The 27981-nt window shown below is 41.5% G+C and overlaps 1 protein-coding gene across 1 annotated transcript; it reads right to left on the bottom strand.

The window, feature by feature from the left end:
• On the bottom strand, positions 1 to 27981 carry rab2a (RAB2A, member RAS oncogene family). Its single transcript, XM_075483714.1, has 8 exons — positions 27766 to 27981; positions 20232 to 20303; positions 18830 to 18897; positions 16411 to 16493; positions 14590 to 14682; positions 13681 to 13792; positions 7814 to 7882; positions 1 to 2662 (listed from the first exon to the last, which is right to left on the bottom strand). The coding sequence occupies exons 1-8, from the start codon at positions 27809 to 27811 to the stop codon at positions 2567 to 2569; spliced, it is 639 nt and encodes a 212-aa protein (XP_075339829.1). The 5' UTR covers positions 27812 to 27981; the 3' UTR covers positions 1 to 2566.

Genomic DNA, 27981 nt, shown 5'->3' on the forward strand with positions numbered 1-27981 from the left:
TTTAGAGTTTAGAATGTTTTATTATAGTTTATTGTGATAGCATTTTCATTTTTTCTTTTTTTTAAGTTTTATTTTTTCCAAAGAACAAACACAGCAAATAACGTTGAGGGGGAAGGAGGAGAGGCAGGAAAAGAAGGGAAGAGCGAGAGAGGAGGGCCACATAGATAAGATAGATCAATCCATAGATAGATAGATAGATAAATGGTTTGGCTTGATCCTCCCCCCGTAACCCCTCTGGGTCCACACACACCCACACACACGTACACACATACACACACCCACACACTCTACATGTTGCTTTACAAAGGATAATCATCATCAGAATAAGATTAGTAACGAGTTGAATATATTTAGAGAATTTAAAAAATAAAACTAACGTAAGAGAAGAACACACTGCCAAAGAATACAGATTCACTCGCACTGCTGTGAAGCCCCAAACAGATACACAGTTAGCCTGAAGAGAAAACACAGCTCGGTTAGATAGACAGGAATACACGTATGCCTCATCATCTACGCATGCATACATATCACTGTATGCAGGTTGGGTGTGTGCCTGCGCATAGAGGGGGAGAAAATAACCTGGGTTTAGATTCATTTCAAATGCCCCAATTCTTACACAAAATTCAATCTAGGCCTCTTTCTAAGACGTCGTATCCCTACGTGTGCGTCTCTGCACGTACAACGCACCGCGGCAACATAGTTAGTGGTAAAATGCCTATCTGCAGATAAAGGGTCATTTATTTATTTTTTTTTACAGCTGTCCAGATCTCTCAGAGAGGGAGGGGGGTTCGGAGTTAAGGCAGACAGCTGATTTTAGGTCAGGCTAAAAGGGGCTTGATTGATGTTTTGCCCCCGTTTTTCTATTGATAACACAGGTAAACACAATAATTTGGCATTAAAAGTAGGTAGAGAGCTATGGTTACCGCACAGTCTGAGAAAGAGGAAGAGCAGGGATGGCAGGAGGAGGTGAACGATAAGTAACCGAAGCAGCAAAATGTGAAGCAAAAAACATTGCAGCAGTCATCGATCAAGCTCTAAACAGTACACATTATATATCTGCCAGCTAAACTGTGGTAGAAATCTTAGCTTGCTTAAAAGGGAGATGCTTTGACATTTTCAGATGGAGTCTGTCCCCCACCAGGGACTCGGAATGCCTCTGCTTGGCCCTGTTAACAGCTTGTTATCATTCACACTTGTCATTTAAAAAGAAAGGCCACCAGCGACCCTCATGTAACAGGGCGGCCGAGTTCCTTTGGGTTTAAATGAGAATTGTTGAAAATGCAAAAGAGCTGTTCCAAGGCCCAAGGCAGAGTCTTTTCCAGTTCCTGGTGAAGACTTAACGAGACCACAACCCCATGCCAAGCCTCATCTTAAACAGCCAAAAGAGCTACAGAAACATAAAGAGCAATATATACACAGAAATGCGCCCGATAAATACAATTAAAAAAAAAAAAAAAAAAAAGAAGAAAAAATATCTCAATTCAATTTTTCCAAGTCTTTCTACTCCTCAACTTCATAATGGCAGCCATTGCTCTCAACATCCTTCAACGTTTCAGCTTTCCTGCTTATCTTCTGTCGTTCCGAAAGGATCCACGTTCACACTCGACAGTTTGGTGCTTTATTCTCTACCCAGGCGGATTAAACACTTTTTAAGCCACAACCAGTTTTTAGTGTTCATTAAATACAAACCATCTGTGAGTCGACAAATAGGGCACAAAGACGGGAAGGGGAATAAAAATAACATGGGAGAAAAAAAAAGCAGGGAAAAGATGGACAAAACTGACATGATTTGCACTTTTTTTTTTTTTTTTATAGACAAATAATACAGTGACTTGAATGCCTCCCACATCTCACAAACTGACATCCTGGCATTCTTGTATCGTCCCTATACACACAAGCACAGCATGAAAACTGACTCAGCATGTAGAAACACGTCCTGCTATCAACATAGTCTTTAAAAACATGTACAGATGTGTGTATAGATACAACACAGCGCCTGGTTTACTCCATACAGTCAGCCGTTAAGAGTGTTTAATTTCTACCCTCAGTCCCTTCTCTATCTAGACAAAGCAAGCTCACCATTGCCAAAGATAGCTTTGTGAGATTTTTGAACTATGGAAATATTCCAACGACATCCGTGAGAGTTCAGAGGAAATAATTCGATTAAACTGCCGGAATAAAACTAAACATTCCAGAAAGTGTGTTTTTATTTGAAATAAAAAGCTTAAAATCTTTTTATGTAACCAAAAGAGAAAAAAAAGAAAAAGAAAACTTGTGTAGTAAGTGAGTAAATCTGCAGGCGGAGCTGACTCTGTCCTCATAGGACAGTAGGAAGTTGGGCTGACTCATGGGGCCGCTGCCTTGAGACCCATGGGGAGGGTCAAGAGACTCGGGATGCAGTGATGGATGGATGAAATAAAATGGAGAAAGAGAGGTTAACAAACTGTTAGTGGGCCTGGACAGTTCTGTAGAAACGCAAAGGAAGGTTGGAGAGGGCGAGGAGGAGGGAGGGTTAGGTCTGGAGGAGGAGGAGGAGAGGGTGGAGGAGGAGGTGTGTTTTGGGACTTCAGCAGCAGCCCCCTCCAGCCTGGTGGCCTCCCTGGGTATTGGACAGTGTGGAGTTGGTGGTAGGATGCTGGGGTCCAATCTTAATACCATTAGCCTGCATGGAAACAGACACACAAAGACATACACATGTTAAAAAGAGATCTCATTCGGGATTAAAAAAATTAAATAAATAATAAAATAAATTAAAACCCCCCCCCCCCAAAAAAAACGCCATCATATCCATTTGGACGCTAACGCAGATTGAATAGCTCACTAACACGTGCTGAGCTAGCTAGCTTTCATGTGGCATGCTGTGGCTGCCTGATGGTTGCATGTTGATTTGATGTGGCCACAGACGGTAGGCCTTGTCCATTAGAGGAACACACACACAATAAAGTGTATCCTAAAAGTTCTGCATTTGCCTCTACTTGCTTCATAAACCAACAGTGGAACTGCTTGAGAGGTGATGCTGCCTTCAGTTAACCTCAGGTGGAAAGAATGCAACACCTAGTGTGTGACAGAGTAAAGGGTCGAGCTATTAACTCAAAACATGTTTCTGGATGCACGGCAAGGAAGTCGGTTTAAACGTAAAGTAAAGCTTGTAGTGTTAGCGTTCTCTGAGCGGTCCATAAGATTAGAAAGGCATCTATACAGTAGACCATTGTCCTCGAACAACTAAAACATCATCTTTAACCTTTTTATCTTTCCTACATACGTGTCATACTGTGCATACATGAAAAATAGTATTGCATTCTATAAATGTCATGTTTTTATACAATGAGTAATACTATTTTCACTTTTCATTATTATTATTGTTACTATCATGTACAATTACATTGAATATCATGTGCCATCTTTACATTCATTATCTGGTGCAATATAACCTCTCAATAGCGATGCCAATATTCCTCTCCATGTAAATTGCCATTATTTTGCTTTACTTTATACTTAACCTATCTTACTTCTACTGGTATTCTACTGAGCACTGTTTATTAGCCAACTACTCATTAGACACTTATTTTCATACCTCATTTATTTGATGCTTTATTGTTGTTATCTGTATATTGTCACTGTCATTTTGGAGCTATCTGGCAATAGAATTTCCTTTGGGATTAATAAAGTTTTATCTTATTTTATAAATGGGTGGATATATGGAGCAATGGCACCTTTTACCCCTTAAGGACACACAAAAAAAAAATTCCATTTCACAGAAGTTATGAGGTTGACAAGTTCTCATAGAGGAGCAGAGCTCAAGTAGCCCCCACTTAACAGGCTTCCAGTTATACGGTGGAGGTGAATCAGACTCATTGTGCTAATAATCCAAAGAATATTCAATCGGCTGTTCCATCAGTACCATTTAGGCACTTCCTCCTCCTTCTGCAGAATACCTTTCAAAATGATGTAATTTTCTATAATAAACTCAATAAAATGCAATCTCACAGTGTTTCTAAATCTGAGAGAAAAATGTTAATTACAGGTATAGGCAAAAAAAAAAAAAAAGTGCAACTGCACTCAGACCAGATAAAACATGCAAGAATGACTGTGTACTATTGCTTTCATGGTCAGATTAACACTGCACAGTGCCTGTGGGGCTTTCTATTAGATCACATCATAGAGGAAGCAACAGGTGCCACTGCGCTGCACAAAGGCAAAGGAAACACCAGCAGCAGCACTCAAGGACACCGGGAGAAAAAAGAAAAAAGGCACGTATAAAAGAGGAGAAACTGAGAGGGAGGCAGTCAGGTGGGTGGTAGGGAGACACTTTCATCTCTCTGTGCTGTAGTGCTCACTTTCCCTCTGCGTTTCATCATCTCATTCTCTCTCCGTGGCTGTAGCACACTCTCAGCCTCGCTCGCTCTCCGTCTGTATATATTTATCTCTCCCTCTTAGTGTAACTCCCCCTCCTACACTCAGTAGCAGTAGTGCCTCTGGGAAACGCTGTATGCCTTTAAATCACATTTATTGAGCTAAGGCCATGAGTGTGTTTTCTCATAGTGGCTGCCAACATTTCTGGTGGGGCTTCCCTTTCTCTCTCTGAGCCAGTCAGCTGATGCGGTTTGGCCGGCTGGCCTGCCTTCACTTCGTCTTAGTGTTACTAATAACAAAAACACTCACTGGCTGGCTCGCCCCAGTGCTGTCTGCCCAACGCCTGCACTTGCTGGCTGAGGGGCCAGATACGCTCCGAAACAGATGTGGATGCAGCCGGCGGATTCACACACGGGTCTGTTTATTAACTACATTAGCTCGCTGCATACCCAGATGTGTTCACACATGTTTGTTGGTACGCACAGGCCCAAATTCTGGAGCCATATGTGTGTGAGGACCATGACATGATTTACGTCATGAGATTACATGGGCACGGAAAACATATTTTCTGCTTAACAGGCTGCTATGATAACCATCTGGACGACTGAATGGCTGACGACATCCACTCTTTGTTTCCCATCAGCCTTTGAACAAGTTGTGCAGTGATTCAAACAAGGCCGGTGTTGTGCTCAGCGATGACAACCAACCGGAGCTTTATGGCCAAGCTTAAAAAACGCTTCATGTCTTCCTCTCTCATAAATACCAAGCTTCTTTCAGGGCAAATGCCAAGAAGTGCAGTTGAGATCAGCGCAGCTGAGATCAGCGCAGCTGTGCACGCTATTGTGACTCTACGTACAGAGATAATGACCCTCACGTTTAAAGTCTGTGAAATTCAGGGGTATCTATTGGCAGAAATGAAATACGCTCATATCTACACTTGGGAAAAAAAACAACACACAAACAACTTGTTGAATGAATAGAAAAAAACAGAATCAATTTCCACCAAACTGTATGGTTTTCTTTCAGTAAATATGTTATGTCCACTTAATAAATACATAATCTTTACTGGAACAAAACTGAATCTTGTTGTATGAACAAATATTATGCCCATGTTACTTATGTTGGGCAGTGAACCTCACTGGCTGATATTAGTCCTAAATAATGGAATCGGTGGTCACTGAAAAGGCCGATCAGAAGGGCCAATAGATTTTTTTCCCCATTCTTCCCCCTTTTCAAGCGCAGCCCGTTGAAGGTCAACACAAGCGCTCAGAACTTGTGTTAAGTCAAGTGACAAGTTTCACATCCAGGTCAGATCTGTCAAATGATTTTTAATTTTTATTTTTTAAAAGTACCAGATAAAGTCAGCAACACAAGCAGCGAGCGGGGGCAGACGGTAAAGCAACGTCACTGGAAGTGATTACGAGTTCTTTTTTTCTTTTTTGTTTTACCACAAGTTCAATAAATGCTTCAAACAAGAGTAAATCCAGCGGTGGGGAGACGTGGTGCCTCTGTCCGACAAGGCGTTTTCTTTATTTAAAAAAACCCAAAACAAAACACACCAAACCTCAATCTTGAGACAGATGTTCATCATAAAGTAATTTAGAAATGCCTTATTAGCATTTGGAAACAGACATCATTGCCGCTGTAGTTATCATTATAAGTTTATGTTGATAGGATACAAATGGCTCCCATTTGTCTGGCATGAATAAAACAACTGCAACTCCCATCAGTATCATTGGTACCATTGAGGGATGACAAGAGACAATGGCAACGCAGCATAATGCAGTGAATGTGACATGGCAACATTTAACCTCGCTGGCACAACTACAGTTTGGTATGACATGCTAATTTCAAGGGAGTTTCTTTTCTTTTCGACAGGCCACTTGCAAAATTCAATGACACGGGTTCTGTTCCTTGCAGTCCATCATGTTGCACTCCAAACCAGATAAACCAATCACTCAGTGTGTACTTCTAAATACTGTACATGTAAAAATAAAAAATAAAAATTAAAAATAAGTAATTTTAGTTGAAATATTAGTTGTTTAAAAAATTTCAAAGAGTATAACATCCAGGTCATGTGGCCGGAGGTCAAAGTACTGCATGCTCAAGTTCAGTGGGCTTCAACTGGCCAAGGAGTTTAGTGCAGGCGCCACAGTTTTCTATTCTGGGCTTTGACCCGAAAGTAACACAAGACGATGGTACACAGAAGAAGAAGCTGCTAAAACGTGCAGACAAATTGCTCATACAAATTGTACCGAGCTATGAAGCTGCGCTACACCCTGCTCGGCGTGATACTAATTTCCCACCAGCTTAATTGTCTGTCGGTTGCTTTGGCCTGAGATATCAGATATACTTCATAATTCTTGGCAACAGCTACTGAAGCATCTGTTACGACTGAAAACTTAGGTCTCTGGCCAGATACGCCACTACGAACTTACCTCCCTCCAAACACAGAGCAGCTAACGTTAATAGCATCGTATTGAAAGAATAAAACGAAAAAAAAACAGAGGGCTGAATATGAGTTTAACATCGGCACGATGAATCTATCAAAGTGCAACGACATTCGTGTTGTTGGATGAGCACACTTCCACCTGCCAGAGTGTCTGAGCTGGCAGTAAATGGGTTGAAGTGAAAGGAGACAGTTAAGGCGCAGATAAAAGATTGGTTGACAGTCAACGTGCATACATATCTGCCCATGTGGTCTTTTTGCACATGTCCAGTCAACGCTCATGCTCCATATGGTCGTAAATGATCTTGGAGACAGGCAAGGATGATAAAAAAAACCCAAAAAAAAACAAAAAAAAAAAAAAAAAACAGCGTGTAAAGATGAACCCGGCAGCATTCTTGGAGATATTGTCATTTTTCTAAATGAACAATATTTTTTAACAGTGACTATTTCAATGTGGAAGAAGTCAGCCTAACTTTCAAACTCACTGACAATAAAGACTTCCCTGCCATGATAGCTCTTTAAATAAGAAGATAGAAATTTGGCCGGCTGGATCACTAACTTACAAACTAGCTGGATATGCAACTTACAGGCTGGCTGGCTGGCTGAGTGAGTGAGTGTTTGTTTTCTTGCCGAATGGCTGAGACCTTGTGGGATGTGAGGAATTTATGAGCTGGCGAGATGCCAGGAGAGAGTGAGACAGAAAGACAGCGTTAAGGGGAGAAGAGAGTGTGACTGGAAAATAAAGTGGAGGATAGGAGGAAGGCAGGGAGTTTTGCTTGGCTGGACTCAAAGGAAGCAGAGGGGAGGGTCTCTCCCCCTACCTTTTTCTTTAGGCTAGAGGGAGCGTGGCAAAACCACACACACTGATGGAAAGCGAGGAGAAAGATGGGAGGGAAAGAGGGAAACAAAGACTGGAAGAGAGGAGCCCAGAGAGATAGAGAAAAATATTGGAGAGGTTTAGGGAAGGGAAAAAAACAACAACAAAAAACCTGAGGGTACAGCATGTCTCACCTCATTGTTGATATCAAACACTCCCTCCTGGATCTTCTCATAGATCTCCTTGGCTGTGTTGATGAAAGCCTGAGATAGGGACAGGAAGTGAGATATTCAGATCGGAGATTTGATTCACATTTTTGTGTTGAAACCTGAAAAATGAGCAAGCTCAGCTCCCTTCCAGAATCTTAAAACTCATTGCAGTGAAGTTCAACTTCTGGTTGTATTCTTTGGTCACATTTAAAGACGAGGTGCGGATCGCTTTGATGAATATTCCATATGGGTGTGTCAACTGCCGGTAAGAAACGCAGACATACGGGCTGGCTGCGAAACAGCAGAGCATTCAGAAGTTATATCAGTGGAAAAAAAAAAAAAACACACCCTGCAGACAACAACAGCCATCACAGGCGTCATGAAACAGATGCGTGCGTGCATGCGTGTGTGTGTGTGTGTGAGAGAGAGAATTTGTCGGCCGTTTTATGAGCATCTGCAGCGTATGGGATGTCGGGCTTTCCCACCAGCACCTAAACACAACATACTTTACACAAGACCACACGGAAACTGTGGAAAATGTTCAGCGATTACACATTCAGAAATGCAATTTCGCCAAAGAAAAAACAAAGTTACAATCCTAACATTAAAAAAAATCTGTGTAGCTGCGCTGAGTGCAAAAAAGTCTGTGTCCATGAAGGTAACAATTATGACGAAGCCAAATCATAATGGCTCAGCACTTCTGGAAATATGATTCCACTCAAGAGTGCACAGGAACGACATGTTTAGTATGAAGCTGAGGACAGGAAGGATATGGTTATAGTAGCTTAGTGTTAACACTGGAGTCAAATAAACACAGCGAAGCAGCTATGTTACATCTAGTTTGTGTAACTCAAACAGTTTAAAAAAAATAAAAATGATTTGTGTTTTTTTTTTTGGAGGTGACTTGTTGGATCCATTTCCTGGTCAACACAACCAGGGCAAGATCTTGTTGGTTGAGTGGGTTTACCAGAGCCGGCTCAACAAAAGCCGAAATGAAACCCAAACAAAAACCGTCTCCCCAAGACCAGCAACTTGAACTATGCCCAGCGGGAGCTAATGTTAAAGTACTCAGTGGAAAAATTAACTACCATATTTTCCGCACTATAAGGCGCACTTAAAAGCCTATAATTTTCTCAAAAAACAAAAGTGCGCCTTATAACCCGGAGTGCTTTATATATGGATTTATTCTTGTTAGCTTACTGACCCTGAAGCGATTTTGTGTGGTACACGGCGCTCTGTCAAAATGTTTTAGTAAGACATGTAAAGCCGCACCGCAGCATTACGGCTACAGTAGTCATGAGCGTAGCGGAGTAATATATATTGCGATTCACCATAATATTACAGTGTGTGTGTATAAGGACCCAAAAATGGCACCTGTCAAGAGACACACTTACGACGCAGACTTTAAACTAAAGGCTATCAGTCACGCAGTAGAACATGGGAATAGAGCAGCTGCGAGAGAATTCAATATTAATGAATCAATGGTACAGAAGTGGAGGAAGCAAGAAGATGACCTGCGCCAGGTAAAGAAAACCACACAGAGTTTCCGCGGGAACAAAGCGAGATGGCCACAGTTGGAGTACAAAATTGAACAGTGGGTTATTGAACAGAGAGCAGCGGGTAGAAGCGTCTCTACAGTCTCTATTCGACTAAAGGCAACAGCGTTAGCACGGGACATGAATATCAGTGTCAACAGGGCGTTCAAAGTTAAAATGTTAGCTGCGTGGGAGCAGTGGATGACAGAAGGCGAACACACATTCACCAAGGGAGGGAGACAGCGCCGGGCTACTATCTGCCAATGGATCGTGGATGCCTGGGCTAAGGTATCAGTCTCAACTGTGGTCAGAGCTTTCACGAAGGCCGGAATCATCACTGAACTGCCAGGTAACAGCAATGACACTGACTCGGATAATGATGAGATGGATCCGGGCATGCTGGATGCCGTAATCGCCCAACTGTTTAATTTGAGGGATTTGTGGAAGACGAATGAACTGAAAAAGTGTGTGTATTGTGTTCTATTTTACGTGTTATAACTGAACAATTTTGAGAGTTATTGTGAATACGCTACAGTTTGATTTAGCGGTATCAGACTTTTCTTTTACATGTTACAACTGAGCAAGGTTGGGAGTTATTGTGAATAATTTTAATAAAGTTTGACTGACTGTTTTGTTTCACTTAATGCGCCTTATAGCCCGGTGCGCTTTATATATGAAAAAAGATCGAAAATAGACCATTCATTGACAGTGCGCTTTATAATCCAGTGCGCTCTATAGTGCGGAAAATACGGTATTGTTCATTAAGAACCAACTCTTGATTCTGGGTTAAAAAAAAAAAAAAGTTTGGCTGGATCAAGCAAGTCTTTATGCCAAGTAAAAAATAAATAAATAAATAATAATAAAGCCACAAACTGGTGAGGTTGTTTCTCTATTGGTCATTAAAATTACTTTTAATGCTGTTTTGTTGGGACTTCAAAGGTTAAAGATGTACAAAAGTAAAATTCTCCCTTTCAGACACCTTTAGAAAACAAATTGTGGGTAATATGACTGAAGACCTTGTTAGAGAAGCCAGTTGCCCTTTCGAATATATATCAAAAACAAGATCTGAGTACGCTAAACACCAAAACACACAATCTGTCTTCTCTCCACATACACACACACACACACACACGCACACACACACACACACACACACACACGCACACACACACACACACACACACACGCACACACTAACAGTGCTGAAAAGATCAAAGCTGATTGAATAAAGTAGAATTAGGCTTCCTGAGCAACTGGCTTATGATTACAGTATTGATGCATTAGTCTCCAGGGACAGTCTCTTACGGCTTTTGTATAAAGGATCTGAAAAAAAGAGCAACAACTGAGACCAACTAGAGATCTGGCATCAGCTCAGATGACAGGAACTTCACATCTAAAGGAGGAAAAATCTAACAGAGCAGGTTCATTTCAGACCACACACATTAGTAATAGCATGCAAAAATAAGCCTTCTAAATGGAAAAAAGAAAAAGAAGTGTGTTCAGGAACTGAAAATATGTCCTGAACTCCTATCTGACACCCCGTTGGAAATAGACTGAGCCCAAGGGTGCTCTCTGGTGCACTCTGTCCTGTTCACTCCTGTCCTCTTTCCTTCCTGCAACACATCACTGCACCAGCCGTTCCGTCACATCTTCTAGTTTTTTTTTCCTTGAGTTTAGCTAATGGAGTTCCATATAGGTGTAGACTGTAAAGATGAGAGGACATGAAAAGCAGAGACAGAAGACCGAGGAGATAAGTGTGAGTGGAAGAAAGTAACAAGTAGAAATGTGTAGAAGACGGGAACAAGAGCAGATGAATCGAGTTGACAGAGGAAAACTAATGAGGCAACAGCAGAAAAATGAGGAGAGATGTGAAGAACACTGAATGTAGACCTAAAAAAAAGAATATGGATGTTAAAAAGAACAGCAAAGACAACATAAAAGGACACATAAGATAAAAGGAAATAAACAAGAACAGAAGTGAGCAGAGGCTGAGGTTAGGATCTGGATGAAGGATGGAAGAGAGGATGGAGAGATGCAACGATGAAAACACGCTTACAGAATCTCTCCATCTGTCTCTAAGGGCCATCCCATCAGGCCCAGTGTCCACCCACAGACCCTGACGACAAACCCTGCACTCTGATTGGCTGCTGGATGTCGCTGAGGGGAGGTGGGGTAGAGGCTATGAATATGTATGAACTTTAACTGGTTGAAATAGTGCAAGAGAGAGGAAGGAAGATGATGGGCATAGAGGTGGGAGGAAGGAAATGGGGGAGAGAGAAATGAAAGGAAGAGGGCAGGAAGACACAAATGAGACGAGGGTGGAAGACACATCGGGGGGATGGCGAGGGGGAGGTGAAGGAGGGGAGGTAAAGAGCAAATGATGGACGTCGAGGGATGAGGAGGGCTGGAGCGAGGAGAGATGAAGGGAAGGGAGGAGAGGAGTGGTATCAGGAGGATTCAGAGGACACTAATGAGACAAATTAATCATACCACACACACACACACACACACACACACGCACACACACACACCTCCCCCTCATCTTAACCCCGTTGAGAGCTCTGCTCAACAGGGGTGTGGGTGTGAGTGTTTGCATGATATAGGCCAGGCCAGAGAAGGTAGAGGGAAAAACAAAAAAACAAAAAACAAAAATCAATGTAAATACACACACACACACGCACAGAGTGCAATGCCCCTGGCTGGCATGCTGTGCCGTGTAGGATGGGATTATTTATGTGATTGGATAAGTGAGAAAGGGGTCCCAGGGGATCACGCCATGCATTCATTTCAACAACACCAGGGGTGTGTCTCTATTAGAGGCGGAGCCCTGTGTTCTGTGTGCCTACGGTGGTTCATGACGCTAATGTGAAACCGCCAAGGTTAGGCTCCATGACACAACAGCTCAACAACAAGGTTTATTACAAGTGTAATGTGACAATAACATGACAGCTTAAACAAAAACCTGATTTAATTTTGAATCATTCATCACAATTATTTGTAGCGGTATTTATCATTCAAGCATTTAAGGAATACATACTTTTTGTTAACACCTATGGATTCTGTATCTCTTCTTAAAATTAATTGGATTCCAGCTGTTTATCCAACTTGATGCTAACACTCTGATTATGAAGCAGAACCACCTGAATGAAAATATATATTCATATATTTTATATTTTTCATTCACTATCAGAGGCATTTGGGAAGCTGGTTACAAATCTTTTTATCATTCTGTGGACTGTTTTTTTTTTTTTTTTATCCACATGGTTTGAGTCATCATTGGGGATTCCAGCAATATCTCATCTCTGTGAACTGAATGTATGTTTATGCATGAGAAATCTGGGGCCACAGATAGAACCTTTGTATGGATTTTAAGGTGGGCTGTGGAGCTGGAGTTTATCCCAGCTGCCATTGGGCAAAAGAGAGGGTACACCCTGGAGTCCATCACAAGGGCCAACACAGAGACAAACGAGACACACAACCATGCCCGTTCACACTCCTAGGGACGATTTAGAGGCACCAATTAACCTGACATGCATGTTTTTAGACGGTGGAAGGAAGCCGGAGTACCTGGAGAGAACCCACACACACGGGGAGAACATGCACACAGAAAGGCCCCAGCTGGGAATCAAACCTGGAACCTTCTTGCTGTGAGGCGACGGTGCTAACCACCTCACCACGGTGCAGCCCACCCTGCTAACATGCAAATGATTACTAAATGTAGTGTTAAACACTTCTGTTAGCTTGTTTAGCATAATGGTAAGCAAACATTTATTGAACATCAAAACAAAATGTATCCTTAGATTATTGAACTGTTATCCACTGTGCTGATGACCATTCGCCAATAGTTATGTAATGAATCAAACCTTAACACACAGCAGGGGTGAATCCTCTTCTACTGTTTGCTAAAAACAAACCACAGTAGCAACCTCCGGAAGGTTTGGTGATTAAATACACTTCCTGATATAAATCAAACAATGTGTACCGATTTATTACAGCTCCTCAGCAGAGTGTCTTTATGCTTGCATTGTGCTCAAGACAAATAGAGCTCTAACTTAAGCTGCAGATGTCAACGCACAGCCCCGATAACTGTGAAAGAGCAGATAATGGGTGTGAAATTCTGGTGTGGCTCAAGATTTATTTGTCGGGGGGAAAAGCTGTTTAGCGTTAGTGTTGACCTGCAGGGAGTCGCATATATTTCACAAAGACGAGTGGTGCTTCCAGCAGCTTGGAGCTTAGGTGCAGATAAGCTGATACCTTTAATCAAGTCATTTAGGTGGACATAACTGTGTGTTTTTGTGAATCTATGCGAGTGATTACCTCCTCAACATTAGAGGCAGTCTTGGCTGAGGTCTCCATGAAAATGAGGCCGTGTTCTCTGGCAAATGCTTCACCTTCCTCTTTCTTCACTTCTCTCCTCGATTCTAGGTCACTAAAACACAAACAGACACCCACATTGACGAAATGACATGCCTTCAGTGAGGAAGTAGATGAGATAACAACAGTGACCACATTTATCCCTGTCAATAATGTTCGGGTACAGTGATAATTTACCAAATCAATCTGGACCACTGAGATTGCCTAAATAAACCAGTTAAACCTGAATCTGGACATCTCCCTGATATGATATGCTACAAACTTTTAAATTTAAAAATGTTGTCTTTGAGCTATGTGTATTGCTGTTAGCCAACTTACAAGAACATATCAATTTTTAGGTCGACGGTAACATACAAACATATTTTTCCAACATAGCATGGTTATCCAAGCACTAGTGCTGTGAGAGCTAGCAGTATCATCACCAACCCGCTCATGTGTTGTAGAAGTGCACTTCCTCATTTAAATTTAACATGAGTATTTAGCCCAGCAGCACTGTAAGGCAGCACTCTCATGACATAACTGTATCTCACACACTGGTGTGTTATGTAACCTCAGGTACAGAGTGAGCCTAACGCAGCAAAAAGCAAAAGTGAGACCCTCATTTGAATTAGACCAGAATTCCACATTTAACCCACATTAGTGTCAACCCTATTTATTTCCAACTTTAAACGCTCTTTACAGTGTGAAATTAGGGCCGGGCTGGGCTATGAGAGCAGACTGCTCAGACTAATGTGTAATAAGCCATTGTTATACAGCACAATGCTCTTAAGCGTGGCTGCCACACATAATTGATGGTCCAGCTTTATGTGGGGCAGTATGTACCCATCCCTGTGCAGGGAAAAATGATTTTACCTCTTGTTGCCAATGAGCATGATGACCATATTGGAGTTGGAATGTTGGCGGGCGTCCTCTAACCAAGTTGTCAAGTGGTTGAAGGTGTCCCTTCTGTTAAAGCAAGCACAGATTTCTGGTTTCAGTCTGACTGCACTTTGAAACTGAAACCATTACAGATAAAGAAGCCGCAATTAATCTCACACACACACACACACACACACACACACACACACACACACACACACACACACACACACACACACACGAGGGATGTTGACTTTCCCTTGTGAGCGACTGTGTGTCACTTCCTCTTGCATTTGTTGGCAACCATTTAACAAAAAAAGAAAAAGCTCATCTTACCCTTCATCTTTTCCATGTTTACATCTGAACAGAAGTAATCTTCTTTTATCTTTAAGGAAAAATTGGCCTAATTGGGATTTTTTTAAATTAGTTGCTATAAGTGGGGGGAGGGTTGGTGGGGAGGGATTAACAGGAAATAAGAGAAGAGTGCCATGGAGATCGATTTGCGCCAAAGCCAGTTTCAAACAAGGACGTTAATCAGCATTGCAGATTGTATTAAGGGCTTTTAAACCCTCGTTGATCTGAGCGCCCGAGCAGAAAAATGGTAATTTTCTGTATGAATCCAACATGTGTGCTTAACTGGGTCTGAAGTGCTGCTAAAGAATTGTGTGAACAATTGTGGCATGTACAAAATAGCTCCAAGAGGTTAAAAATAAGACATAACAAATCACGTTGGAGCTTTGAAGTATACAAAGGAAGGAAGGAAGGAAGGAAGGAAGGAAGGAAGGAAGGAAGGAAGGAAGGAAGGAAGGAAGGAAGGAAATAAATACATAAACAACAAATAAATGGTCCTATGCTTGCATGAGTACTTATTCATTTAACACAGAGTTTACTATGTATGGAAAGAAAATTTTGCACTGATGGCAGCAATGAGCTAAAGGTCACGGGGTCATGATATAATTGAGAGCCAACCTCTGGGGGCCACAAAAGTCAATAACAAATTTTAAGTCAGTAGACGTCAATACACCGTATGCTTCTTTGCACCACAGTGTCGGATGGATTCAAAGGCCGCTGGTGAAGCATTTAGGTGGACGAGAAGAAAGAATACAACCGTCAACGTCAATCTGTCCAAGTTAAATCATCTAAAGTTTAATGCTCTATCTTGAATTGCTATAACATCATTCTGATTCAACAGTTTCAATGACATGCTGAAGAATTGGCATAGCTACGGAGCGCAAAAACCGAGGCAGAAACTTATGGGTTTTGTCGTCCAGAGGTCGGAAAAAAACAACTTTAACGTCCCATGCGCGCAGCCTACGAACGGAGCCTTACCCAACAGTACGTCATGTGTTTTCCTTTCTATGTTTAGATAAGAAGCTCCAGATGTTCGCAGGCCAAACACGATTGAGTTGGCGAGTAGTGGCTAGTTCAGACACGTCTACAATCAAGCAGGGCTGACAAAACTCAAAGCCGTGACTGATTTGAGACACCAAAACGAGAAAGAAATCACCCTAAAAAGTAAATGTGGTGTCTGCAATGCTAAACTTCTATTTATTAATTTTTTTATCCTCAATGGGAATTGTAGGTTTTTATGTGCTCATAAATCAACAGTTTCTTACTCACAAATCTCAACAAAGAGGTTTCCACTTTTCCATTTTCTTCTAGCTGATTTGTTAGTGAGTTACATGTCTCAAGCTTTCACAACATGCTCACCTCTTGCATACAGAACCTGGATTGAAGCGTGCTTTAAAATGAGAGGTTAAATTCTGGGTAGCGTGTTTTCAGAGTGAACATGTATTGATCTCGGATCTAGTTTACCTTGTGATGTCATACACTAGCAGTGCTCCTGCTGCTCCTCTGTAGTAAGACCTGGTGATGGACCGGAAAGACTCCTGGCCAGCCTGCGGGGACACATACATGTATTTAACAAACAGAAATCGAAGCCTGAATAATCTAATTGTTCACAGACATAAAGATGCTTTGGTTATCAAACAGCCATGACTGTGTTGCAGCCTGACTCTGGCTCAACGGGCCTGTTCTTTCAGAGCTATGACACATCATCTAGCCAGTTCTGGTTATCTGCCAGTCCTCATGTATGTTATGCATCAGTCCTGATTTTCTAGCAGAGTCCAGCTCCAGGTTTTCAGTCGGCCCGGGAAAGAACAGCACAGAGAAGAGCCTGTAACTGGATACAATAGAGTTCTCTCTTTCATTCTCCATCTATCCGTCACAAAATCCTTTCTTTCTCTCTGCTTGCATGTATAATCTTCCTGTTTCACCATTTATGCTCAACAAAGAAGGTCACATTAGCTGTGTTGTTGCAGTTTATGGATTAGTCTTGCAGCCTTTATGTCATACTTGACAGTCCATCAAGCTCAAGCTCACTAGGTCACCTTGTGTCTTCACCCCCCCTCATTGTTTCACCTTTACAGTGTCTTCCTTCCATTACTCATCTTTTCATTCTTCCTTTATGAATCCCTAGGCATCCCTTCTTTCCATCACCGCTTTCACCGTCCAGCATTCTCACAACCCCCAACGCTACGTCTATTCATTCTCTGTCTCTGTCCAGTGTACATTGACAATGTTGCCTGTGTTCGTCCAGACTAGAGTAGAAAACAAAACAGCACTCTATCCTAGCAGCTGCAAGCCCTGCATGCTCTGACCTCATCTGAAAAACCAGACAGTCAGACAGACAGACAGGCAGGCAGAACCACAGTAAGTCAATGAATCATTCAGCAAGTCAGAGGTCCAGGCAGCCAGTTTGTCAGCCAGAAACCAGTCTCCTGGTCAATTAAGCAAAGGGTTACCGAGTCAGAGGACTAGTCAGTCAACCAGGCGAGTCAGTACGCCAGAGAGCAATTCAGATATACAGTCAGTGAACCAAACGCCAAGTTAGCTGGTCACTAAACAGTCAGTAAGTCATTCAGAGAGCAGTCAACCAGCCAGCAATGCTATTAGTGAATAAATGATAAATAAGGGTGAAAGAGAGGGAACACTGTGTCTGTCTGCCATCTGGCCAACAGGCTTGTAAGCAGAAAAACACACACACACACACACTTATTCATATGGCAAGGGCAGCCCACACAATGATCCAAATGATTTCTCGGTTGGTTGGTGTTTGGTGATGGTGTACGACTGTACCAATCCAGTAATGAACACCAACTAAGACTAGCTAGTTTCTATTTTTACCATAATTATTCCACACCTGGATGACAAGGAGACTCCTATCAGACATCTGGTGGAAGATAAGAGATTAAGCACCCTGAGACCTGGGAAACAGGGGTTCGGTTGAATAGGTTTTTTTTTTGTAAAGAAGGTTCCTGACTGACAGAAAAGACCCGGATTTATCTAGGTGGCAGTGATGATAAGAGCAGTTTAAATTCTCTAAATGCTAAGGAAAGAAGATACAGTGTTTTCTTTGTGTCCAGGATTGGACCATTCTTTATAAAATATGAGGATAGTAATATTTTATAATAAATCTTATGATACGAATACGATATAGGATATGGCCTCTGTGAAATGAGATGAAACATCTCTTAAACATAGGTAGTTTTATTGGCTGCGGACCCACATCACAGCTTAATGCGAGTGTGGTTGAATTCTCATTGTAGTGCAATCATCTTTTTTTGCCCTCATAAATACATTTTTCCAACCATTTAATTTCTTTAAGCTCGTGACTTTTTCCTGAAGAGGTCAATGAAAAGGTGCTGAGGAAATGTGTTTTCTCACAAAGTGACTGGACCTCTAGGCCGATACATCGGAGGCACGTTTCCTCTCGCTGCTACTTTTAAAAGCAGTGGGGGGAAAACCTGAATTAGATTTTCATGGAGCTCTAACTCCCCCTGCTGGTCAGCTGCATAACTGCATGTGCTGATGGTGCACTGACCCAACAATTGATTTAATATTTCAGAAATTATCTACAGCCTATGAAAAAAAGCTATGATTCATAAAGCTATGAGCTAAGCAAGGTAATGTCAGTCAAAAATGGCTTTCTTCATAAAGATATTAAGCTTCATTAAAATGTCAGCATGCTATGTGAGACACTGATGTTACTACAGATATTTATGTTACTGTACGTTTATCCAAAACAAATGTTCAATTGTCATGTATCTGCGTGGGTAAAACTTGCAGGGTGCATCTGTAGGTCCTCTGAACTGTCAGGGCCAAGATGACAAATGCCAGCAGTCTAAAAATAAGAAAAACGCACACAAATAAGAAAAGTCAATAGATCATTTACCGTATCCCAGATCTGCAATTTGATCTGTTTGCCATCTATAGTGATCATCCTCGCTCCGAACTCCACACCTAGACATACAAAACCACAGGGAAATAGGAATTAGATACAACTGGGCAGTAACTTTACATTTTCATAAACAAAATCTAAGTGTAATACACTGTATGCATATGATATACATTTAAAGAACCAGCATCTGTTCACTCGAGGACTTATGATGTGGACCCCTCTTCTGGTGCATTCAGGTAACAGCTCTCACACAGCCCCATGCAAGTTCTTAACAGATAACAACCAGAAAAATCTGATTATAACAGCTCGTCTGATTTGTTGGCAGTGTTCTGCACTGTACTAGTCTGGCATCACCAGAGAAATGGGTGAATGTGAATTAGCACAGAACCTTTAAACTAACTTCCAATTTCTGAGGGGTGATCAAAATGCATCTGAATAGGACTAGTGCAAATCGCACTTACAAAACAAGTGACACAGCGCTGGAACGTGTGCCTAATCAGCACACTTCTAAAGCTTTATCACGTCAACTCCCCTCCATGATAAGAGCAAATATTCTGACCCAGCCCCAGACAGAACAGACTGTTTGAACAGGACCAGGTCAGAGTACTCGGCACAGAGAATTCAGAGCAAATGAAACCTGAGCCCGGGCTCTCAGGCCAGCACTGTACTGCATTGGCAGGTGTGGTGTTCCCGATGCAGCTACATGAAACTTGAACAAAAGCTTGATTTACGGCACATTTACCAATACGAGTTGGATAGATGGAGATGCGGTCATTTCTTACCACTGGCCAACATGATTGTTTTTATTCATCTGTAGGAATGTCACAAGGGAGTTCAAATTGGTTTTTAAATGTTGTGAACTGTAATCACAGCCCCTTGCAGATTTTTTTACTTTGAATGGATAACACGGGATAAGATTTCAGAACTCATACTGATAAAAATCAAGTTTGTGCTAATGTTTTTTAGAAATGCTTGCAATGTTACTTAAAATGTACAAACAAAATATCTCATTTATAAAAGTATCTGTAAGGAGGGGAAAAGGCTCGAGTGTTTTCTGAATAGCAAACGAAGTAAAACTTATTTTTCCGTATTTGCTGAATCACAAGGCCACAAGTAACAATGTTCTATCATCAGTAACATTTTAACATCTTAAATCTAAGATGGGACGCATCGCTTTATCAGACTCTGCGCGGTCCCCATTCAGATGCGATTTGATCTGTCTGAATGTCAGCAGGGCTACGGTGACCTTTAACCGCACAGCCGGTGAAAGAAAACCTTCTTACAAACAGTGTTTCGTGAAAGTTGGCATCACTAAATCACTACGGCATTTTATGGTATCCCGATGAATAGAGTTTTCCTGATGGCAGTGAGTGAATAAGTGGACGGGTGGTCTCACCGATGGTGAGGTCGTGAACCGGCTGAAACCTCTTGTCTGTGAACTGTAGTAATAGACATGACTTTCCCACACCTGGAAAAAAGAAAGAAAGAAAAAGTACAATTTACAACAGTGAATCATTAACACGTTGAGAACAAAGTACCACACGTAAGAATCATTTCTTTTTTGACAGAAATTACAAAAACAAGCTCTGAACTCGCACAGCGCAGAGACACTTAAATGCTTGTTGGTGAAAACAAACAAACAAACAACAAAAAAAACTCTGCAGGGAGTTCTCATGTACAACTAGAATTAATGGCTCATAAATACGACGCATGCATATTTAATACGGGAACATGGGAGTCTTCATCCAGTTCAAACAACCCCAGCAGGGAGCTCAGACACTTCTACAAGCCTAGCTTCAGTTAACTGTTAGCGTGCTAACTGACCAGCTGGCTGCTTCCTACATGTGCTGCTGCCGGTTTCTTTAGGCACTGGTGAATCTGCTCATAATCAACACTATTCTGCAAATGACTAAAGCACTGAATGTTGCAGTCAGCCATAAATTCACTTAACTGGACTAAAACTAATGTCATGTATGCTCACTTTTTAACATACCAATATCTACATTGTATGCACTATGATGCAGATTATTGAATCCCAAAAGCAAATAACAGTCCTTGCATATGAAGGCGTGAAATCAAAAGACTTTTGAAATGGCATTTATAATTGTGTTTGTGTTTTAACGGGTTGTAAAAGCCGTCAGATAAGAAAAGAGTCCTTTATCGTTTCCCCTCATACGTGCAACAACACATTACAAACACCCCGGAAATGTTTGGTGCCACAGCAGCTCTCCCACCACCTGTTACAACCTTAAGTGCTGATTTAAACAGAACTTTAGCAAAGCAAAGCTTTTTATCATAGTAAATATTATGCTAAAGTTTCTTCTATGTGGGTTGAAATCCATCATGTGTCTTACAGTTAAGCCATGAGAAACCATCGTTTAAGTAATTTCTTCAGCCATTATTTTAATATGCAGGTGTGGAAATGCGTGTGGCTGTAGGATTTTTATTAACACAAACATGAACTTTATGCAAAGTAGTCACGGATGTGGAGATGCAAAGATTTATGTCATTAAGCAGAGAAGTTTAAGAGGAATAAATAAACTCCAGATATAATGAATTCAGCCTACCACAACATCTTGATGTATAGCATCTGATGTCAGCATCTGCCCCTGCATTCAGCGCTGAGGGGAATGTGCTGAACCGGGGAACGTCTAAAGGTCTATTTGAGACTAATTTAAAGTGAGTCATCTTCATCTCAACCTGATCATATATTAAAGCTTTCGAGAAGGTCAAGGGTGTCAAGCGGATTCAAGAAAACAAAGAATATGGCCATTTACTGCTTTCTGATGCCGACGACAGTTTATGCAAAATGAGAATTAGGGGTCGACAGTTACTGAATACATTTACATATGTGTAAAAATAAAAAATTCAGTGGAATGGAAGGGGATGCAGTGAACAGGGGACAACAAAATAGGATGCCAAGGAGATGGAGAGAAAGAGACACAAGGAGGTGATGGAGAGGGACATGGTGTTCCTCCTCCATGGTTTCCAAGGATCACTGCTGCAGTGGCGTTGCTAGGCAGGAGCCGTGTGATGATAATGAAAAGGGATTGGGGGGGGGGGGGGGGGGAGCTATATGAAGGTGCAACAATCAAGTCATTCTCAGCTCCATTAGGCGTGCAGTCAGTAAGCACCTGTGTGCTCTTCTACCACCAAGGCTGCACAGCGAATACAGAAAACATTAAGGTGTCTTAGTGCCACTTGATAATTTCTTTCCAATTAGCTCAATTAGTAAGAATGATTAACAGACCATTCCAGCATTGCTCAACTTCTCATTTCCGGCCGAGAGGTACCAACATGATGGCTGCTGTATGAGTGTGAGCAAATTGTCAACAGCAGTCTATAATCAAAGCCTGCTGTGCTTTCAAATGGTGAGAGTGGCTACAATCATAGTGGTAATTAGTGGAGAACTAGGCAGTGTTTCTATGACAGCTCTCTCCTCCAGCTTCTAGGGGTGGTAATAAGGCCTAATCATACATTATCATGCAGAGGTAATTCTGAATTTGGACACACCTGCTGGGTTATCAGAAAACATAGACCAAGTTGATGGGATCATTGACAGGTGGAATTAACACTGTTGGTCTGACTCAACAGGTGAAAAACAAACGGCTGTGTGTACACAGACAGCAATGTTTTGACCATCGACCTTAAATTAAATGAGACAATATTCTGAATATGTTTACATTAGATATTCCATTCATATTCATGTTTACATGTTACAGAGCTCAGTCTGAGTAGCAACTCTTGCCCACTTTTCATCCCCAACTTAGTTGTTTGCGCGAATCAAAATCTTAATTACAGCCGTGTTCCTCAAAACATGGAGCTTTGGCCTACCTAGGTTTACCCCCTCATCCCAAGTGTGTCTTATTTTACCTGCAGCCTTCTTGTTTTGCACTTAGCTCTGCCGCAGTTGGTCTTGCTGGATCTTGTCATAGAACCAAGCAGCCCAATCAATGAAAACAAGACCAAAACCAGCAATGGGATCTTCATGGCAGTGTCTTATTCAGAGTAAAGTCTTAATCAGCTTAAGATCAGAATATTGCTGTCCATGTAAATGTAGCCAATGATAAGTGCTGGCCAAACATCTGAATTATTTCCCTTTATTACTGTAAGCAGTAGGCCTACAGTAGCTAAAGAGCCACTGCTGATGGTGGGATGGCTTGCATCCCAGTACTTTGCTATAAGAGCTTCAAACGATCCAGGACAACAATGCAGCTTAAACGTACAGAAACCTGAGCTGTGTTCTATACACAAGGACACCAGATTGCTGTGATTTTCCAGTTTCTGAAAGCTGACTTTTACTGTCGTCATAGCAACAGGCCCTTCATGACCAAGGCCCGCACAAGTTGTCAAAACAAACCAAGTAACACTCAGATATGAAAGCTGCTTCACTTATGGCCCTCCGTGGATCAATACCGTCATGAAAATGTCCTCCAGAGAAGAGTGTGGGCTGATGAGCAAAGACATTCAATGTTTAGATAATGCATACTTGCTTTAAAAAGAAACAAAAAGGGTATACCACTCATGTAAAATGCTGACATTTAGCAGGCATAACGTTTTAGCGGCTTCCCTGAACGTGTTAGCATGCTCATTGATGCTAAAGAAAAAGTAGAAATTAAACAAAAAGCCAGAGGATCACCAGTATCGTCACTGGTGCCTTCTTGAGTTGAAGTGCCAGAAGCAAACATTTATGTCATCTCACAAGAGAACCATTCCAGAACAACTTGAGCTCCCTTAATGAAGTATGGCGTGTCTACAAGTGCCTCATAACACAGTAATAATAAAATAATGAAAAATATGTTAAAAAAAAATACCTCATCCATTTTTTCTGGCGGGGCTTTAAGGTTAGGAAGTTAAGTACCTAAATCTAGCCCGTGCTATTTAAAGAACGAAAGCATCAATAAGAGGGTCAATCTGGCAGACGTGTTAGTTTACAGCAGGCGAGCACAATGCGGCCCTGATCGCTTACAGAAGTAACCTGATGCTAATCAAGGTCAGCAGACTGCACCACAATCCCTGCTGAAGTCAGTCCATACAAAGTATCCTCGCAGATCAAATGGTACCGAGGGGCCTTCAATCATGGCAACATGACGAATAAAAAAAATTTAAAAAAAACTACAACTCCTTCTACATGAACTTTCAGTCCTTCAGGCCTGAAAGACCGATTAGTAAAGTATCCTACATATGAAACACATATACGTTTTATATTAAACGGTCTGGATTACGTCACATTTTCGCTTTCAAGTGTCTTTAAACGGGCATGAGTCGGGGAAAAAGTTGAGTTGTAGTTTGTGCATAAAATGGAAAGCATAAACGTCTGAATCTAATGACTCTAAGGCTCTAGAGAAAAAAAAAATGTAATGAAAAAACACGTCATTTTTTGTTATGAATTAAGCCACCAAGTAGTGAAAAGGCTCTTTAGATTTATAGTTATCAAGTCATCAATACCTAATGCTATGGAGAAATGTCTAAAATGATAAACAAAGGGGTTTCTTGGGATCTAGAAGACTGATCTTTGAGCCAGACCTTCATTTTATAACCCTACTACAGATCATTGTGGCCTACATTCATGAGAATGCCACCCCATCTATGGGTCAGCTCATCAGAAACCAATGTAAGTTAGATCATATAGCTGCTGGGAAACACATACCACACTGCTGGCTCAGTTAACATTCCTGTTGGTTATCATCAGTGTACCACTTTTCCTCCATAGCCTGGAGACGTCTTCCTAAATTGGAGTTACACCGTGTTCTCAAACAGTGTTAGAGCTCAAGTAAGCGAGGGACAACTCTTCAGGTTTCGATTGAGGTGGTTGCTAAAGTGCATTACTGTGTATGCAGCTAGAAACAGCACTACCTGAAACACATTCACCACAGCTCCACAAGGCTGTGGACTATGGAAGCTCCCCAAAATGAATCCCAGGTCAGGGTAGACACATGCAGACGACACGTCTGCCTCAGTATCAACATGTAAGGTTTGCTGACTACATGGTGGGATTCTCAAATGAGTTCAATAGTGATTTCCTTTTATTTTGAGTAATATTTTTGGCCGGTACTTAATGAGTAGCATATAGATGAGAAAAAAAGAGAAAAAAAGAGAACAGAGGGCACTACCCCGGGCATTAAGGATGTTATACGGTTTGTGCTGCACACCCAGTAATGACTGGCTCATTAGGAACTGAAGACATTAACTGCACAACGAGAATCCCAACCTTGAAACAAAACAAACAAAAATAAAACCCAACAACTTCACAGTAAGCACCTGAACAGGAGCAGTCACTCATACTCAGAATAAGCACTTTCTAAACTATATCTGACTGAACAGATGTTTATTTGGTTAAGGAAGCTTAACTGGAAAGCAAACAGAATAATAGATTCGATGCAAAAATGTGAGTAAAAATACAGTTTCTGTCAGCTGGGAAGTTTCTTTTTCCCCGTGTCAGGAAACAATGCCTGTGCATCAAACCTTGAACCTGACTGACTGGCAATGGGTCTTCCTCATTCTCCAAATGGAGGTGCAATGATTGTCACAGATCTAAGCCAACCGGATGTGAAATGATGGATTTTAATCTGCTCTTCCACCTAGTCCTGTTGGACAACTGACGCAGACACACGGATAATGGTGAGAGTTGTGGCCTGAGGGGAGACAGAGGGATGATAAGAGGACTTCACATAGCTTTATAAAGTTTTCTGTGACAAAACATAATTTGTCAGACACTATGGACCACTATAACACATAAATTTCTGGTCTTTTAATACATGGATATATGAATATTTGCTCTGACTTAATGTGGCAGTTACTAGGGTACAAAGAGACACACCCAAATGAAACAAAAACTAAAGTCCACGATAAGTCATAGATAATTAGAATAGATAAAACTACCTGTGAAACTTCATTAGCATGGAAGAGGACAAGAGATTGATGAGTTCACGGGTGAAAAATCCTTCTAAAAAGAAAATAAATCACAAAAATAAGCATCTAATCATATTGAAAAAAGGTCAAACCTCAGTATATTTCTCATTTCAGACGTCTGTCTAAAATGAAAGGAAGTGTGAGGCCATTTACTTCTCGTTTGTCCAAAATGATTGCCTTAGCATCAACATCATCATACATAAATAGAAAGATAGATAACAAAAGCCTGGCCAGTATTTATATTAATCTATTGTAGCTTTATTGGCATTGGCACAAATTTAGCATGTATGATGCCTGATATGATTTAATGCAGAAGAACATGTGCGTGGTGCCAGTTTGAAATTTCTTGAGAAGTATTACACTGAAAACAACCAACAAGCGAGCTGACAGGGTTTATGCTTGGCTCATTAAAGTTGATGTGTTCGCAGTCGCTTTTGACCGGGTGCAAAACACTTCCCACCAGATTTTCTTTTCTTTTTTTAAACAGCTGAGATTACCCTTTCCTTTCCTTCAACAGGCGGGGGAAAAAAAAAAAAAAAAAAAAATTATTATTATTGATTTATTAGCACTCCACAAAGAATTCAGGATAGTGTGTAATGCTCATTGAATATGTGGAAAGTCATGGACTGACACACACACACAGGCAACATTTCTGTCCCCCATGCTGTATTATGAAATTATGAAATTATCTTTGTGGAAAATAAATAAGTTTTTTGTTTTTTTTGATGCAGTGGTGATTTTGAACGCAATCATTTTGTGAGTCAACCAACTCCTGCGCCCAACAGATCCGGAGTATTTCTGGCATGGGCACATGTAATCAAGCTAGGACCTTGGCTGCAGCTCTGGACACCATTCACTGCTAGAAATAAACAAACAGCAGCAGGCATAACATGAAGCTGTTTTGCAATAACCCTGTAGTAAACAAGCAGTTCACCAGTAATGACCAATCATGTGACACCCATAAAATTAATAAGCATGCAGTACGTACGTCTTAGGAGTATTTACCTAACATGTTCAATATCTTCCACTGTAATACACATTTGATTGGCCTTGTCGGACAACTAATGTAATTGGCGCGTTGTTGCATGACAACACCTACTGGACACTGGAGTCATGACTGTGTGTTTAGCTCAAGTCTTTAATTCAGCTCTCTAAAAGTAAACAGTTCTTTCATGTTTTTTGGCTGTCAAACCCGTCTACTATTCTCTGACACTGCTGCAACCTCTTTATGATACAGCAACATTTTAGGTGCACCTGCTGCGAGAAGGCCCCTCATCAGTACAGCCTGCCAACAGTAAGGAGATGACAACATTACCTTCGTGGTCGCCGGTTTTCCCACTTAGGTGGCAACGCGATATAGAGTGCCACAACCTTGCAAAATAGACACGTGGCACAATAGGAAAGCCACCAATGAGTCTAAATCTTAAACAGAGATGTTGTCAGAAATTAAAGCTGCTCTACGCCATTTCAGGGAATATTAAAGGCTTTAGCTTTACGGTCTGGCCTTCTCTGATATGAAGCTGTGCTAATGTTGACTTTGAAGCTGATAATGTAGCTACAACGACAACAATTGGTAGTAGGCTTATTTGTCATACGTATCAAGATCCAATGTGAGGTTAATTTGCAGTCGTGACAGCTGTTTGCTAAATATTTAGTGGAGAAGCTATTCTAGCTAGGCAGTTCGCTTGGCTAGCAAGCTGTGGCTAACACCCCCACCCTCGACGCAAACGCACAAAAGGCCCAACATCTGCCAGTGTCAGCGACTGCTACGCCAAAGTTATGAGGGGATAAAGCTTGTGATATGACGCCTCTGTTTACTTTTTTGTCAATGACAGTGGGTTTTTAATATTATCCAGATGCGTTAACAGGCAACAATTGGAGCTGTCATCCCACCTCTTGCGTCTATGCTTTTACCACGTCATTGGACTATCCAACACTGCGGAAATACATCGCTAACTACCAGCTCAGTGCTAGCCGAATGCTAACTGCTATTCTAGCTAGCACTTGCTGCAGCTTACCCGTGTCCCCGATGATGATGTATTTGAAGAGGTACGCATACGCCATGGTCCCTGGTTTGTGCAGTCAGCTGTCTTAACCGTTACACCTTCGTAAAACTGAGCGTGAACCGTGTGAAAATAGTAGCTGACAGCCTGTTAGCCTGTTTTCTCTGTCGGTGCTCAGGAAGGAACAATAAACAGCCAGAGCTTCAGCTCTACGTCACACGGTCCGCCCTC

Source organism: Odontesthes bonariensis, chromosome 14 (assembly GCF_027942865.1).
Source record: "Odontesthes bonariensis isolate fOdoBon6 chromosome 14, fOdoBon6.hap1, whole genome shotgun sequence".
Lineage (NCBI taxonomy): Eukaryota > Metazoa > Chordata > Actinopteri > Atheriniformes > Atherinopsidae > Odontesthes > Odontesthes bonariensis.

What these genes read in the sequence shown, in the direction of transcription:
- rab2a (XM_075483714.1), bottom strand. Translation starts at nt 27,811, where the DNA reads ATGGCGTATGCGTACCTCTTCAAATACATCATCATCGGGGACACGG. An exon ending in AATTGCAGATCTGGGATACG is followed by an intron (nt 16,494 to 18,829) that starts GTAAATGATCTA and finishes GTGTCCCCGCAG; the next exon opens with GCTGGCCAGGAGTCTTTCCG. An exon ending in TGTTTGATATCAACAATGAG is followed by an intron (nt 2,663 to 7,813) that starts GTGAGACATGCT and finishes GTTTCCATGCAG; the next exon opens with GCTAATGGTATTAAGATTGG.